General features: G+C 57.1%; 1 protein-coding gene across 5 annotated transcripts in view; it reads left to right on the top strand.

Annotated features, from left to right (window-relative positions):
- Window positions 1–16,722, top strand: part of STARD10 (StAR related lipid transfer domain containing 10) — a 49,140-nt gene that overhangs the window by 24,922 nt on the left and 7,496 nt on the right. For 3 of the 5 annotated variants that reach the window (XM_081064999.1, XM_081065001.1, XM_081065003.1), the window contains one exon: window positions 2,585–2,895. In XM_081064999.1, the coding sequence (XP_080921125.1) occupies window positions 2,689–2,895 (207 nt within the window). In that variant the 5' untranslated portion in view covers window positions 2,585–2,688. Of the gene's footprint in view, window positions 1–1,975; window positions 2,017–2,073; window positions 2,208–2,584; window positions 2,896–16,722 lie in introns of those variants that run through there. The other 2 variants (XM_081065002.1, XM_081065000.1) reach the window with 2 other exon arrangements.

Raw genomic sequence — 16,722 nt, 5'->3', positions numbered from 1 at the left:
AATTAATGAGTAGGATGGGAAGTGATGCCCCTCTGCCCACCCACTAGCCAGTTAGCCTGGCCTGAACCCAGGACCCAGGATTGAGTCCAGAGCATGGCCACTGAACCCAGGGATACCAGGTCACCCACCATTTCTGACCCAAGACCCAAAAGATTCATTCTTGATTAATCTGTTTGGATTTGAGTGATAATTTGGTTTCTGCCATCTGTACCACCCTAAGTGTCTCCTTGAGACTGGGTGGGGAAATCCTTTTGTCATTCTGCCTTCATTGCCACCTCCTGCTGTCACCCCAGCCTTATCTCTTTTACCGTGGACTGGGTGACAGGCATGAGAGGTTTACTGCACTGGAGCCTCCTGTCAGCTGAAACGTGTGTTATGGGGCCTGAGAAGCCAAGAGCCGACAGGCCAGTGCTCCCCTCTCTTTTCCTCATGGCAGATCCCAGAGGCTACGGTTCACAAAGCAGGCTCTGTGTGCCTCTCTTTGGGTCTCCCATCAGCAAAGATATGAGCCTATTACACAAAACATTGAGGCCAGGAGGCAGTTACCTGCCTAAAGTTGGGGTGGAGGCAGAGGAGGTCCACAGTGAGAGCCAAAGCCTTGGCGTCCTGAGCCCTGAGCCAGCCCCCCCCCCCCACCACCCCAGACACTTAAAGAATGTGGTTTAGGAGGGGTGGTGTGGTTATCTGATTATGCCCCCACACACTGTCGATCTCAGTTCTCATGGGGACCTGCAACTCATTTTATATTATTTACTTTGCAGAATGCCCTTTGGGGTCACTTGCCATCACACACCTGCTCACCCACACCACTTTTAAAACATCTAAAAGCCCTAAGCACTTCAGGAATAAACACCTCTATTTGTGAACCCATGATGACAACTCTTCATTTTTCTTTAGCGACTTTAGGAGAAGCTGTTCCATCCCAGAGCTCTAAGGTGGTGAGGCTAGGAGGTTATACATTCGGATCCCCTCATTCTAAGGTGGGAACTAAGTCAGCCAGAGCAGAGAAAGGACCCCTGTGATGGCAGGAAGCTGAAACCTGAGTTGTGGGCAGGATGCCCATGTACTCACTGTGTGACACTAGGCAAGTGGTGGGTACTTGTTGGTCCCTGTTAGCTGCCCATCTAGGGGAGCTCCCCATGGGCCCGCCCTCCCAGTTTCTGGTCAAGGGCCAGTCACTGGGGTCAGGGAATGTTCAGCCTTGGGCCTTGTACCACACTCATACTGGCCTGGCCTCAAAGAAGTTGAACTCTTGGTCTCAGTTCACACAGAGCAGCTGCAGGCAGAGCTGGCACTAGGACCCAGGGGCAGGTGACCGCCTCAGGCTGGAAGGGGCGGCTGGAGTGCAGGTGGCCTTACCTCCCCATGGCTGTGGAGCAAGGCCAGCTCTGCCTTGGAGGGGACAGAGGAGCCCCAGTGCTCTGGAGCCAGATGCTTTTGAGAACCTAGGCTAGTCCATGGGAGGTGTGTGGACACTCGCATGGGTGCGCACGCGGGATGGTGGTGGACAGGGCCAGGGTCCCAGGCTGGAGGGGAGCCGTGTTAAAGCTCCCAGCTGGGACTGGAGGTTATGCCAGCCTCTGGCCAGCCTGTGAAACTTGAGGCGAGTGGTTAGTGGGGGATGCAAGTTGGAGGCATCTCTGAGTTGCTCTCGATGGTGGTGGCGGGTGTGCCCATCTTTGGGGCTTTAGGTGGTTCTGGGGTCTGCGTGCCTGTGTGTCAAGTTAAGGAGTTTGTCGCAGAGCTGTGTACCTGTGACTCTGGGAAGGAGGCAGAGAGAAGGGCTCACAATTAACTTCCAGAATCCCTCTTCTAGCACCTCCTCGCCCCTCTTCTCAGAGCTCACTCCATCTTGGCCCCACGCCGCCCCGTCCCTAGCCCCTGCCCGAGAACGGGTCCCTCCGGGGCCAGGTCCCCTCCCAGGTCGGGCGGGGCGGGCGCTAGGACCCTGCGGGGCGGGGCGGGGCTCGAGCTCCGTCCGCCGAACCTCCGCAGCCTGGAAAATACCAAACCCAGGCGAGCGCGCCCCCAGCCTAGCCCGGAGGGAGGGAGGGGGCGCGCGGGGCGGGGGGCAGGGGGCGGGCCGGGCGGCGGGACCCACTGCTCCTCCCCCAGAGGCCCCGCGCGGCCCCGGTCGCCTGGGCAGCGGCAGCGCGGCGGCGGCGCTCGCACCCCGGCCCGGCGGCCCCGCGGAGCAGCGGGCACAGGTGAGCGGGCGGCCGGGCGGGCGCCCACCCCGCCGCCCCCTGCCCCGCGCGCTCCTCGCGCCCGCACCGCAGCCGGTGTGAGCTGAGCCTGGGTCAGCACTGCGCCGTCACCGCCCGACCGTCCGTCACCTCGGGGCCGGACTCCCCCGGGTCCCGACAGACTCTCGAGGGCCCCCCGCACCCGGAAAGCAGCCCCCACTCCAGCCCCAGGGAGGTCTGGGGTCGCTCCTTGGGGATGGCCCCCGTGACTGCCTATGCGGGTCGCCCTCACCAGGGGCCAGCCCTGCCGATGCCGAACTCTCCACCCGCCCAGGACCCCGGACAGCCCCACCCGCGCCCCCAGTGCACTGACTCCGGTACCCAAACCGGTCTTGCAGGTCCCAGGAAGGTGGCGTCAGCATCTGCAGCCGCGTCGACGTTGTCTGAGCCTCTGCGGAGGACCCAGGAGAGCCGGACTCGTACCAGGGCCCTGGGCTTCCCCATGGAGAAGCCAGCTGCCTCAACAGAGCCCCAAGGGCCTCGGCCAGTCCTGGGCCGCGACAGTGTCCAGGTGCCCGACGACCAGGACTTCCGCAGCTTCCGGTCAGAGTGTGAGGCCGAGGCCGGCTGGAACCTGACCTATAGCAAGGCCGGCGTGTCTGTGTGGGTACAGGCTGTGCAGATGGACCGAACCCTGCACAAGATCAAGGTAGGGTTGCTCTGACCCGTGTGCAGCCTCACTGCCTCTGACCTGGGTCTCCTGGTCCTCCTGCGGGGCCACAGACACCTGGTTGCGCAGCGCGGAGTCTCCTGCCAGGAACCCGGAGGAGGCACCGTTTGCTCTTCCAGCCCCCATCACACAGATGGGCCAACTGAGGCCTGGAGAGGGGGGTGTGACTCTAGGTCACCTAGGCGGAACCCCGGCTTCTGCATGCCCCTGCCTGCTCCAGGGAGAGGGACTGCTGCCTGGCCCATCTAGGCAGTGGCATCTCTCAGGGATCCCTCCGGGAGGGACCCTTCTGCCCCCGCAGCCCTTCACTTGGTCCCCAGGTGGGAGACCAAGCCCTTCTCTTCTTAATTCCTGGTTCTCTCAGCCTGAGCTGGGTCTCTTTCCCCACTCTCTGCACACTTGATTCCTTCCTGCCTGGTGCCCTGCTCGTCCCCCTTCTTTCCCTCCCTGGCTGCTCCCTGAATATCCTGCAGGGACTCAGGATTGGGCCTCGCAGATATTGAAGACAGGGCTTAGATGTCCCTGACTTACACAGGGCCAGACTGGAGGTGGGCTGGGGAGGGCGGGGGTCAAGGGAGACGAGAAGAGGCCCGTCAGCCCCTCACAGCCATCAACCCCACTTCTCACAGCCCCATGATTTCCCTCTTTGCCACATCAGAGCAGGCTTAGGGTGGGACCCCTGAACCCTTTGGGGCCTATATGGGACAGAGGCTGGTAAAGACTCTGGTTTAGAGGGCTCAGTAACTGCCCCCAACACATCTGGCAGTGTAAGTGCCACATTTCAAGGGGGGCATTTCTCCCCTTAGTGGGCTCCTAGCAGTAGGCTGTGCCCTTCACCCCTCTTCCTTCTTCCTTGCCTTCCCCTTTCTGCTGTCCTTCTGGAACTGGGAAGGTGTGTATCCCTGTTGCAAAGGATGGGAGGTCAGGGCACTAGACCCAAGAGGGCCTCCTGCCTTCCCCCCATTCTAGCCCCTCCTGACTTGGACCTGCTGTCAGACTTAGCTCGGGCTTCTTGGCCTCAAAGTAGGGCCAGAAATGTATGATCTTCCGTCTCTGACCCTGTGCCTTTCTGCCTCCCTTTGTCTTCCTTATTTACAGCTTTGTCTATCTGTTCCCAGGTGGCCTTCCCTTCTCCCCTCTATGACTCTCTCTCGGCACCCTGGCTATCTGACTGTCTTTTTCTTTTTGGGTTTCCATGTATGTCTTTCCCTCTAGGACTCTCTGCCCAGATCTGAGGACCCTGGGTGGAAGCTGGTGGCTTCCCTGGGGGCCTGACCTGTGTCTGAGCCTGAAGAGCAGGAAAGGGGAGGGCAGCTGGTATGCGCCAGTTGGTGCTCTCTGAGGGCAGGGGATAGGTCCTGTGCCAGTTTGTGTCCCCAGCACCCAACACAGACAGAGCAGGGATGTTGGCTGAATGAAGGAAAGGAGGGAGGAACAAATTGAATGGAAGGCGCCCAAGGTTGTTGTGTGACTGGGACGTGGGAAAGGCGTAAGGCGAGTGCTGCACAGTGGGCTGGGGAAGTGTAGTTTGCCCACTGAACTGGTTCTCCAGCGGGAGGGAAAGGGAAGATCTGAACTGAGTCCAGTGCTCCCACCCTCTGTGTCAACAGGGAGGAGCTGCCTCCTCCACCTGGCTTGGTTAATGAATAAACCCAGCCCAGGACTGGACTTGGTGGGTCTGGGGGCCCGACCGCCATCACAGACCCCTTGTTGCCAGATCAGACGTGTCTGGTGGCCGTCCTTGGGAGTAGAGAGGACTTGAAAAAATTGGGGTATTATGGGCTTGTGGTTAGGGCACATATCCTCCCCGGCAGGCAGTACCCCGACCCTCCTTCCCTCTCAGACTGAGCAGAAGTTGGAGGTGCCAAAGGGCTCTTTCCAATCCCTGTTTCATACTCCCTCCTCACTGGGGTGCAAGTGAGGACACTGAGAACCAGAGAAGGACAGGGGCCAGCCCAGGGTCACACAGACAAGTCGCAGCAAAGCTTGGGCTCACATCTTAGTCAACGTTACGGCATCTGACCCCATCGATAACTCTGTGAAGGACGCAGTGTTCTCATCATCAAATTTTCCTTTGATAAATGAGAAAGCTGAGGCCCAGAAAGGGGCGTGGCTGGCCGAGGCCACACAACAGGTCTGAAGCCAGAGTCCCAGAGATGACTCGGTCACTCCTGGAGGCTGGGACTCAATCCCAGTGTTTGTTGAGCTCCGACTCCCTGCCCCCTCTTGCACCATCCTGTCCTGGGCCTCCCCCCTGGGCTGGGAAAGCCAGTTGCCCCCTGGACATGCCCTGTGCTCGTGATCCCAGGGTGGGGGATGGATCTACCTGTCTACCCGATTGATTTTCTCCGCCTCATCTCCCTCCCCCCAGACTTATCTTCTCCTGTCCCTGTGTCCAGAGGTCTCTGGAAGTCACTGTGGCTCTGGGCCAGGTATATGGCCCCAGGACAAAGGGAAGGGGCTGCGGGAGGCCACCTCCATCCTTTCCCTCCCTCCTGGCCTCCAGCCTGGCCTGGACCCAGGCCTGCACTGTGCTCTGGGCACTGGAGAGGAGACAGACGTCACCTCCTGGGAGGCCAGGCCCTGTCCCAGACAGAGGCAGATGTTGAACGTACATCCTGGGTCTAAGGCAGCCTGGAACTTGAACCCAGGTCTCTTAGTGCCCAGGCTAGGCTTCCCTGTGGCTCCTGGAGTGGGATGAGAAGTGGGAACGCAGCGGGTCTGTCAGTCATTCAGGCAGGGCCAGTGGGGCAGGAGGCTGGGGTCTTCCTGGCTGTGGCATTCTCCTGTGTGTGTGTGACTGTGGGCATGTCCCTCCCCTCTGAGCTGTTCCTCCATGTGTGCCATGGGGCTCCCTTGGCTCCAAGAGCCTCTGAACTCCCCGCCTGTGCTGGGGCCCATGGGAGCGGGATGAAGAACAGGAGACAGAAAGCAGGAGATGCCATGGCGTGCCCATAGCCAGCCCTGCCCGGATGCTTCTGTGCTCAGATTCTCCAGTGCGGCTGTTTGCCGAGCCCAGTGCTTGACCAGCCCTGTGAGAGGCAGAGGAGACCTGCTCCTTGTCCTGAGAGGTTTCAGACCCTGGTAGAGAGAGGAATGGCAATTCCCGGTGACCTCTGCCTCCTGCATGGCAGATGTTCACAGGGAGATGACAGAGGCAGGAGTGGGCTTGGGAGGAAGGGCACTTCAGGGGCTTGGTGGCTGGAGCAGGACTGGGAGGTCTCTTGGGGAAGAGTGGCTGAGAACCTGAGGTTCCTCTTGCCCTACAGTAAGCGGGGCAGTGGGGACCTATCTTCTCTGACTTCCTGTCCTGCGGCTCTTCCCCTTCCCTTTTGGAGAAACCTCAAGTGGCCCCTCCCTGCCCTATCTCACTATGCACCTGCTCTCACACCACAGGGGTTTCAATCTTTCAAGCCAGAGCTCAGGCCTGTCCCCTCTCGGCACCTCATTCTCTCCCCTGTTGAAATGAGGGATTGTCTCAGGGATTTCCAAGGGCTCTTCTCACTCTTAATAGTCCATGGACTCAGAAGGTCATGGGGAAAGTGGAGGCAGGGGCAGGGAGTCTTTCCATGGAGTCTTCACAACTGTCCTGTGGCATGGATCTTATTAGCCCCATTGAACAGATGTAGAAACTGAGACTCAGAGCAGGAATTCACTTGTGCAAGGCCAAACAGAACGTGGCTGAAGTGGGATCAGACCCCAGATCCTAGGGTTCAAGGCTGCGACCTCTAAGGCTGAGATCTCTCTGCTCCCTTGGACCCTTCTGTCCCCAGGACCCTGTGGCTCACAGCTTACCCCTCCCTGATGGCTTGGGTCTCCCTGTGCTGGATCATAGTGGGAGGGCACCCTGGAAGGGACCCAGCTGGGCAAAAGCCCAGTCCTTGCCGTGTGACCTCAGGGGTCACTTCACATTTGAGAGTCAGTCTTCGTATCTGTGGTGGCAGGGGCAGGGGTAATCTGGTTTCAGGACTTTCGACTTGGTGAGTTCAGGTGTAGGGTGGGCCTCTGTCCCCTCTGGGGCCCATTTCCCCATTTCTACAGGAAATTGCTGGCAGGTGGTTTGTAGAGGCTATCCTGGCCTTAGACCATGGTAGGGGGTCTGGACACAGAGTAAGGGCAGGAAGCCAAGGCCTTGATAGTCTGTACCATCAGAGAGGGCACCCGAATCCAGGCTTAGGCCCTGAGGACCCCTATCCTGGCCGGCTCTAGCTCTGACTTGGGACAACTGGAGGAAGTAGCTGCAGAACTATCTTCTGGGAACAGGTTACAAGAGAGCATGATTCCAGGTAGTCAGGGTCGCGACCTTCTGGCCGGGAGCTCAGAGAAGGGAAAGGTCAGAAGTGGCTGGAAGCTTTAGGGAAGGCTTCCTGGAGGAGGTACCCGGGTTGGTCTGAGGTTGTAGGAGGCTGTAGGAGTGAAAGTACAGGGTCCAGAGTCCCAGCCAGGTGGCCAGGGGCAGGGTGCTGCCCCTGCCGGGCCTTTAGCTTCCTCGTCCGTCAAATGTGGATGGTACTGTTACCCTGCCTGTCTCGGGCACATCATTCTTTCATTCACTCATTCAGTGGGTGTCCACTGGTAGACTCTGCCTGGCCCTGTGCTGGAGGTTGGGGACAGAGAGGGGCCTCAAACCCGAGCCCTGCATTCAAGGAGCTCCCCATTGGACGCGGGGACTGATACTTGTCGCAGGAGCTGTGCAGACTCAGAGGGGGCCTTTGAACCAGGCTTGGGGGCCAGAAAAGGCTTCACAGAGGAGGAATGCTCAGGTGTTCCCTTTGGAATTGGGTGGAGAATGAGGAGTACAAGTTTGATAGCATCAGCAGCCATCCATGCAGAGGGACAGCTGTGCAAAGGCCGCAGGCAGGAACCAGGGAGTGCATTAGGAGAACTGTAGGTGTTTCGTGTGGGGCTTGGAACTCAGAGGGCTGGGAGTGTTTAGAGAGCTGGACCGAGGCCCTAGGACTTGTCGTGGAGGTTCTGGGGTCTGAGGGGAGGGTTTTAGGTAAGGCGGGCGGTAGGAGGAGGATGCGGCTGTATTGTCTGGACAGAGGTATTGAGGCCTGTGCTAAAGGAGGGGCTGCGAGGAATGGAGCAAGGGATTGCACCCAGGGAGGGTTAGGAGGCATAGTGGGTGGGACGGGTGGTTACAGCATAACGCTCTGCAATGTGCAAACTATGGAGTGCTGTGCAGGTTGAGCTGTAAGACAGTGTGGATATACAGCCCCCTTGATGCCCGTCCTGGGGACAAGGAACCTCGTGAGTGGGAGTGGGGCGGGGCTGGAGTGGGCGCCTCCAGTCAGTGTCCTTCTGGGGCTAGAAGAGCCCCCAGCCCCCAGGCTGGCTTTGTGCCCTCCATGCCCAGCTCCCTGGGCTCTGGCTTTTAAACTTTAACGAGCCCCAGCTCAAATTCCAGCCAAGAGTCTTTAAAGTTTCAGGAGATGAGAGAAAGGAGGGAGTCCTGGAGACAGATGGGTTTTCTTTCTTCCCCTGCGTCCCCACGCCTGGCTGGGCTACCTGGAGCCAGGGCCGTGGTGCCCTGATCCACACACCTGGCACTCTTAGGGGATCTGGGACCTCACTGGGCTGCTCTAGCCTGTTCCTGAGGGACCAGTGGCCACAGGCTTGGACACCAGGTTGCCACCGAGATAGGCAGGGATAGAAACCCCATTCTAGCTGTGACCCCTTAGCTTTGCCCCTGACCTGTGCAAACGAGCATGCCCCAGTGACAGGTGAGAGGAAAGCTGCTCAGACCTGGTGTCAGGCTTGAGGTGCTTCCCTTTGCCCTCTCTGGCACACTTGGGATGCTCTGAGCCCCTGGAGCTTCAGAAACAGGCAGTGGAAGCAGACCCAAAAGTCGCCAAACCCAGGCTCCTCTCATCCGTCACTACAGAGCCCGGGGCAGGTGGCACCAGGCGACTGGAGCAGTTCCCTGGGACTTCAGCCTAACAGTGGCCTCCCTGCCTCTTAGCCGAGGCTCCCTGAAAGCTGGTACTTCTACCTCTGATGTCTCTAGAATTCTTATGTCCTAGGTTAGGTGAACAATGCCGACAGGGTTACAACGCGCACGCGCGCACACAGACACACGGGAAGTGGTCTTTGGTCTCCCATGCAATGCCTGGGCCATTTAATCTCATCATTTGGGTTTTATGGCATAACCCGCATCTGCCCATGGTTTCCTGAGATTCCCCTCCATCATCTCCCACACCCCTCTCTGTCTTTGGACCCTTCCAGATTGCCTGGGACCTGGGACTGTACCAGAGAGATGATAACTCTTAAGGCAGAGGCCTGACAACCAGAGGGGATGGCATTCCCTGTGTGTCTCCAACATTTAGTCATTCAACACATATTTACTGAGCACATACTATATGCTAAATATTGTCTGATATCTAGGAACCTAGTGGCAAACCAAACAGATTAGGTCCAGCTGTCATGGGTTTACATCCTGAGGGGGAGATAAGCAAAATAGAAGTAAACAAATAGCTAAATAAGATAGCAGATGGTGGTTGTGTGTTATGAGGACAGGATAATGTGATGGGGGTTGTTTGGACTTATATGCTTGGGCCTTCTGTGTGGGACTGGATTATGGGTGCCTGTGTGTCCTTATTGAATGTGTGTGTGTGTGTGCACGCGTGCACACATGCTAGCCCCGAAGGTTGTGTGTCTGTGCCTCTGAGTGTGAGACACTGTGTGTGTTTCTGTGTCTGGCATTACTCTGAGTCACACCCCCTCACTGCAGCAAAGTTGTCTCTGATCCAATTATGTCTCCTCAGCTGTCTTCTGCTGGCTCCTGCCCCGCCCTGATCAGCTCAGCTCTGCCTCTGCCATGGTTCCCTGCCTCCATCCAGCCTCCTGGCCTGGCCTCTGGGCCTATCTGTGGGTCTCAGAGTTTCCCCTTAGGATGTGTTTTCTATTCCGATCTCTGAGGGTTACTACCTCTTCTTTTATGTTACTACTTGTTCCTTTTCCTCCATTTTTGTTTTGTCCCAGTTGTTTATTCGTTCAATAAATTTCTTCTCATGCCTCCCACCCACTCTGCCGGCCACTGTGCTGCTGCTCGGGGACCTGGAGACGGATCAGACCAAGGCTTAGTGGGCAGACCAGTGGGGACAGCATCAGCCCTCCATGAGAACGCAGGCGGAGGGAGGGAGGCGAGGGGCTGCCAGCATGGTTGGGGCTGCTCTGGGGGCCAGCAGGAAGGAGGGAGGCAGCAAGCTGAGATGGTCTGGGTGAGTCCTTCGGGGAGCTAGACTTCTGGGGCAGGGGTGTGGGCTGAGGGGAAGGAAGGAGTGGAGGCAGAGCCAGAGTGAGGAGGAGGTTTTGGAGTTAGGATTTGACGAAAGGCAGAGAGAGAGGCCGCAGAGGCTCCCAAGCTGGGCAGTGCCATCATCAGCTCTGGGTTTCAGGAAGCTCTCTGGCTGCGGGGACAGATTGGCCTGGGAGCCAGGAGACCAGAGATGAGGATGTGGCTGCAGCAGTCCAGGCACGGATGGTGAGGCTTTCCTGGGGTTGGCAAAGAGGAGCTATTGGGAAGGTCCTGGCTGAGCAGAGTCCCAGGGGTGGGAATGAGGGACACATCCAGACCCAGCCCAGGTTCCAGGCACAGGAGCAGAGCAGAGGGGCGTGGCACGGGAGGTGGACAATACAGCAGCGGTGAACATGAGAGTGTGTGAGGCCTGTGGGCCGTCTATCCAGGGGATGATGCCTAGGAGGCTGTTGAAGACACAGCCTGGAACTTACTAGAGAGCTTGGGGGCCATCAGACTACTCGTGGTCCCTGCTGCTCTGGGGGATGTTTATCCAATTTGTCTTTGTCTTGATGTCTGTGTGTCAGCCCTGGCCCTGCCGGGTCTCACTGGTCTCCCGACACCCCCTCCCTTTCCTCCCATGCCCACCCACTCTCTTTCTCTCCTCAGCTTGCTCTTCTCTGTCTGGCTCCCCCGCCTCCCCCAGAGCTGGAGCAGAGCGGCGGGAGCTCCAGATCAGGAGGTCAGGTTCTGAGACGTCAGCAGGATATTCCTCGCTGCTGCAGAGCCTGCTGCTCTGGAGCCTGGGGGTGGGGGTGGGGGCGTCTAGGGAGGCTGCTGGAGACTAGGGGGAGGAGAAGAAGGAGGCCAGGCAGGGATGAGTCATTTAGCCCCGACAGAGAGCTAAAGGGCCCAGCTTGGTCTGCCTAAGCAGACGGGGAGCTCTGTCTAAGGGAGGCGTGGCAGCACTGCCACTCCCCACCACAGTCTCAGGGGTGCCCCGCTTTGGGGAGAAGATGAGTTGGGGGTATCTGGTTTTAGAACCCCTTCTCTTTAGGGCTTGTCTGGTCATTTTGCAGATGGGAATACTGAGCCCGAAGGTAGGGGAAGGAGACCCTGCGTTGGGCCCACCACACCACATGTGCTCGCTGTGTCCTTAGAGCTCCCCTCTCTGCAGGCAGAGCGAGCCCCAATAGCTCCAGTCCCTAGTGTGGACCCCCCAGAAACAGTCCTCCCCTGGCCAGGTGCTGGCCCACCTGGGATTTCTGGGGCCCTCCACAGAGGACAGGCTGGTTCTTGGGGAACAGCCTGAGGGGTGGACTTTGGGCCCCAGTGGGTTCCAGGTTGGTTCCTCCACTTCACCTTCCTGAGCCACCATTTACAGATGGGCATAATCTTCCCTTCCAGGTAACTGAGAGGATGAGAGTAGCTGAATTTGCAAAGCCCCTGACACAGAGCCTGGCACAGAACTGGCACACATTCACGTTTGCTGAATGGATGAATGGATGAACAGTCTTAGATACCCAAGGGACAGCTCCATTTCCTCTGCCTCCATCCTTGTTCACTCAGGTTACCTCGTGGAACTGCACGAGCACTCTCCTTCCCTCAGCCCATCTAGGCCGTTTCCAGTATCCAGGCTCATGCCAGCACCTCTGCTAGGAGCCTCTGCCACCCCCTTACATCTGGGTGCCATCTGCTCTTCTCTTCGTCCTCTAGGACTCTGCTTAAGTACCCCTGCCTGTACCTTTGTCCTTGGCTTCCCTCTGCCCCTGCCCTGACTGCCCAGTGTTGTCATGCCTGTGCCCTGGCCTGAGGGTAAAAGGGCCCCGAGTCCCCTCAGGCCCCACTCCCAGCACAGCCACAGGACTGAGCATTTCCAAGGTAACTCAGCATCAGCATGAGCTACCTCAGGGCCCATCTCAGCTGAGTGCAGGCTTCCATGTCCAGGGAACAAGGACCTGGGGATTCTGGACAATACGCTTAACTTAGAAAAATATATACATAGTTTCTATATCTTACATAAACTATATTGTGCCAACAGTAACAAGAATCCAAAAATGAAAAATAAATCACCCAGAGCCTCAGTTCCGAAGTAAAACTTTTCCTTGATTCCTTCTAGCTGTCATTTAAGGATATAGATTATACATGACCAGGTACAAGTTTGTATTCCCTTTTGTCCATTTAACATTGCCTGTGGAAGTTTCTCATATTGCTACAGAAGTAGTAATTCACCATCATTTCCCGCAGCGGCTCCCTACCTGACCTCTCTGGGTTCTGAGGGTTCAGAGCCTGCTCAGCCCCGCCCCCGCCCCCTCCCCCGCCCTGTCCCTGCACCGGGGGACGCCACAATCCCCTATAGATGGCAGTAATCATCAAGGTGATGTGTCACTGTGAACCCAGCCAGGCCCTGCTGCTGGTGCTGGTTGTTCTCCAACATATTTTGCTAATTACAAATGCAATAATATAGTCATGCATATTATAACAGCACTTTTTTCTTATTTTGTATTTTTTTCCTGACTATAAATTTCTGGTCCTGGGGTTCCAGGAATTCAGATAACATGTACATTTTTATGATTTTAAAACTATTCGCCAAATTGCTTTTGAGTGGGACACATTTTTGCTGTCACTCACCATGTACCGGTTTTACCATACCTCACAAGCAGTGGGTATTTTATGTATTTTTGTTAACTTACGAAGTATAAATTGATACCTCATTACAATTTTAATTTCCTTTAACTATCAGAACTCATAAAGATCTCCCAGCGAAGTCCCAGAATCTCCCCGGCACCTGTCTCTGACACCTCCTACCCCTACACTCCACTGTCTGAGGGTGACGGCAGAAGTAGTAATCAGCCTCAAGCGGCCGTGGAGACTTTTACAAGTCCAGGAGTTTTTCACTGTGGCTCTTCCTGCTGCATTCCCCAGAAGCACCAGGTCCACTGACCGTGGACGCAGCACCTTAAAGTCAGAGAAGCTCCCACAGGCGCAGCCTCTTCATTGGCTCACCTGTCCGTCCTGCCATTCAGGCAACGGTTCTTCACTAAGCTGTGCCAGGCCCAGGGGATGCCGGGAGGAGCAAGGGGCCACGGCACTGTGGGCAAATCAGTGCATTGCAGTGCTTGCTGATGGAGAGAGGTCCTGGGGGGGAGGGGTAGTCCCCCAGCCCAACCTGAAGAATGTGGGGACAGAGCGGGCTGCCTGGACAGGACACAGCCAGGCTGAAGTTGGAAGACAAAATAGGGAAGGAGCCAGTGCAGGGAGGTCCTGGGATGGCAGACCAATGATACCTTTCTCCTCCTGTACCACCACTTCCCTGCCTTCCCTGATCCGTTGTGTCAGTGCCCTGGAACTGCTCTGGAGATTTTGGGGGGCATGGTGGAAGGTCTTTGAGGGTCTCCATTCTGATAAGGACAGGAAGTGTATCCTCTCGTCTCAGTGCTGGCCCTGTGGGCTTTGGGAGGGGCGGAGTCGAGGGCCCGAGTCGAGGGCCCAGAAGCCAGCAAGCAGCAGTGAGCAGGCCCTGCAAGGAGAACTGGAGCAGGTGTCTGCGTCTCTCAGCCTGGCCTGATGTGGGAGGGCAGTGTCTGGCTGTGCTTGTGAGGGTGGAGTGTGTGTGTTGAGAGGTGGGATTTGTGCAGGGCCCCCGTGTAAGAGGGCCGCTCTCCCCTCCTTGTCCATCCACCCTGAGGAGAGAGGACAGGGCATTTTGTTGTTCTAAAGCTGTTTTCCTTGTCCCGCTATACCCTGCCCTTTGGGGACTAGCAGGAAGGTGCTCCCCTCTGTAGGGCTGAGAAGTTGGGGAAGCTGCTGGGGCCTGGGGCTGGAATGGGGGAGCTGCTGCTGGGGTTTTATGTACAAGTCTCATTTAATCCTCACAGCTCCACTCTGAGGGGAAGTTATCTCCGTTAGACACATGAAGATACTGGGACTCAGTGCTGAAGTCCTTTGCCCAAGCCAAAGCCACCCAGGCAGGACGCGGCCCGGGCAGAGGCCTGTCTGACCCAGATGGTCCCTGGAACTGCTGAGTAAACTGTGAGCCTGTGGGTCCCGACTGGGTCTCGTGGGCAATGCCATGGCCAGAAGATTCTCAGAGGGGCTTCCATATGCAGCGCTGCAGCGCTGGGTGTTGGGGAAGTGTGGCCCTGCCTTTGAGTCCAGTGTGGCCTCATTCAGTGGAAGAATCTCTGAGCTTTGTCTCCCTGGTCAGCAAGCCCTCTGAATCCAACAAGCGCTGCAGAGTAACCATCAATTAACTAAGACAGTCTCCAGTTGCCAGCGTGCTAGTTTTAGCTGGGCCAGTCCTGCCCCTTGGTGAAAGGAGCAGCAAATCCTGACACTGGGGTCAGGATCACTCAGGCTCTGGTTCTCTGCCCCACCACAGTCAGCCATGTGGCCCTGGTCAGTCATTGTAACTCTCTGGACCTCTGTTTTCCGCGCAGCAATCTAAAGAGTAGTGGTGAAAGAGATCACCTCCTGGGCCCTTGGAACTTTGGGGTAATCCTTGTGCCCCACGCATCCCCTGGGCAAAGTATTGGAGACCTGCTGTGTGAGGTCTCCTGGTGAGGGCCAGACTTGGGTTCATCTGTCTGTGAATCAGTTCGCCCTGGCCTTTGGCCCTCAAGGCCACACCACAGTCCCACGGAGTAGATAGACTTGACTTCTTTCCTCCTATCTCGGGTCCACCATCTCCCTGGGTCCTGGGAGGTGCTGCTGCCCCTCCCCCCACCACTTATCTCCTCTGCTGCTGAGCATTGGGAAACCTCCAAAGAAGCACTGGCAAACGGATGGGGGAGAGGAGAGGAGTAGAGAGAGACAGGTTGGGCATGGAGCCCTGCTCTGTACATATTTATTTGAGCCTCCCGGCCGTTGAACCCACCAGTCCCTCGGCCTGAAATGCTCTCTCCCCCTGCAGCAGTTCAGCTCCTTCTTTTAAGTTTTACCACTCTCTATTCCCGCAGTTCCCTTGCCCTCATTGCCCCCCGCCCCCCACCTTGCTCATTCCCTACTGGGATTTTGTGTCCCTATGTCTCCTACTACCCGCTTGCGCTTGACTTGGCCCCGCGTCTGGTTCGCCTCTGGGTCCCTGGAGGCCTGGCACACAGCAGACTCCAGAAAGTGGTGAATGGATGGATGGAAGGGCAGGGCCAGGGTGAGGCAAGAGTGGTGCCTACGGAATAAAATATAAGGAAGCGCCTGCAAATGTGACCCGGTCTTGACCTGTGGAAGAGTGAATGGATGCTTGAGGACGCCTGCTGGAGAAGCAATAGCTACGTTTTTTTTTTTGAGTATTTGCTATGTGCCAGGCATGTTTTGTGCATTACCTCATTTAATGTAATCACAGCATATCCATGAGATAGGTACTATTAGTATCCCCATTTGTCACTATGAGGAAACCGAGACTCAGGAAAGTTAAACCTTGTGCCCACAGGGAGGAGCTGGGATTGGAGTATGGGATTGGCTCCAGGAGTCTCCCATGATGGCCTTCCTTGATTGTTGAGTCCCTTCTGACCATGGCTCAGTGGAACTTGGCATTCTGGGGGGGCGGTGATGGGCCCAGGGCTCTAGGAAATCCCAGTTCTCCACCTCATGGGGTCTAGAGAGAGTACAGGACCGGTGTCACATTATAGTCCTCTGTGGTTTCTCTGGTGGCACTTGCTCTCTCTGGGCCTGTTTTCTCAACTGTGAAATGTCTGTGTGTCAGGCTCTCTGTAGTAATCAGGCTTTAAGGACTTTGCAGCCCAGCATGGCTCCTTGGCTGAGCAACCCCTGCCTTGCCCCTGCTTCAGTTCTGGTTTCCAGGGGGAGCACCCAGGTGTCCAGTTGAAGTGGCTAACGTGCCCAGGGCCCAATGGATGTGGGTTCTGGTCACAGGCTAGCCCACCAGGTACTTTCCGATGACTCACCCCCACCCCCACTCATGCCTCCTAAAGCCTCTTAGAATTACACCTTGCTGTTGTGGCGGCTGGTGGGGCAGGAACAATGCTAGGTGTAATTTACCCGTCTTGGAGCAGCTGCACTGCCTCCTGGGGCTGTGGAAAGAGCCTGGCTTGGAGCCAGGCCTGCTGCCACACGGCCTGAGGACACTCTGCTCTCAGGACCCACCACCCAGACCTCAGCACCTCAGCCAGCGTTCTCACCTTCCCAGCGCCCTCCTCCCCTCAGTGCTGCGCTGCTGGCCTTCCTCCCCAAGAGTGCCATGAGCTGGGAAACCTTTGAAGTTTCCCTCTTTATCTTGAAGATAAAATGTGATGCAGAGTCTACACTCAGTGGGCACCTGGTCTGTCTTGGGGCTCTGTGTGCTCCACAAACTGTCGGCTGTGTCAGAGGGAGCCCCTTGGTCCTCAAGCCACAACAACCCTGATCCAGGAGGCCCAAGGGGAATGGGCAGTGTGGGCCCCTTCCCAGAGTGCACCCAGCCATGAGTGCAGCCAGGTCCCGGGGCACTGAGGCTGGCCTGCGGGAACAGCATTCCCAGGTCGGACGCTGACCTACAGAGCACAGTCCTGTTGTCCCTGCCCCTCCATAACTTACTGACCAGGTAGCACGTTTGAGGACTTGCAAAGCCA

Source organism: Rhinolophus hipposideros (genome assembly GCF_964194185.1).
Source record: "Rhinolophus hipposideros genome assembly, chromosome: 10".
NCBI classification, from domain to species: domain Eukaryota; kingdom Metazoa; phylum Chordata; class Mammalia; order Chiroptera; family Rhinolophidae; genus Rhinolophus; species Rhinolophus hipposideros.
Note: the sequence above shows the minus strand (reverse complement) of the source record. Positions and strands in the feature narration are given on the sequence as shown.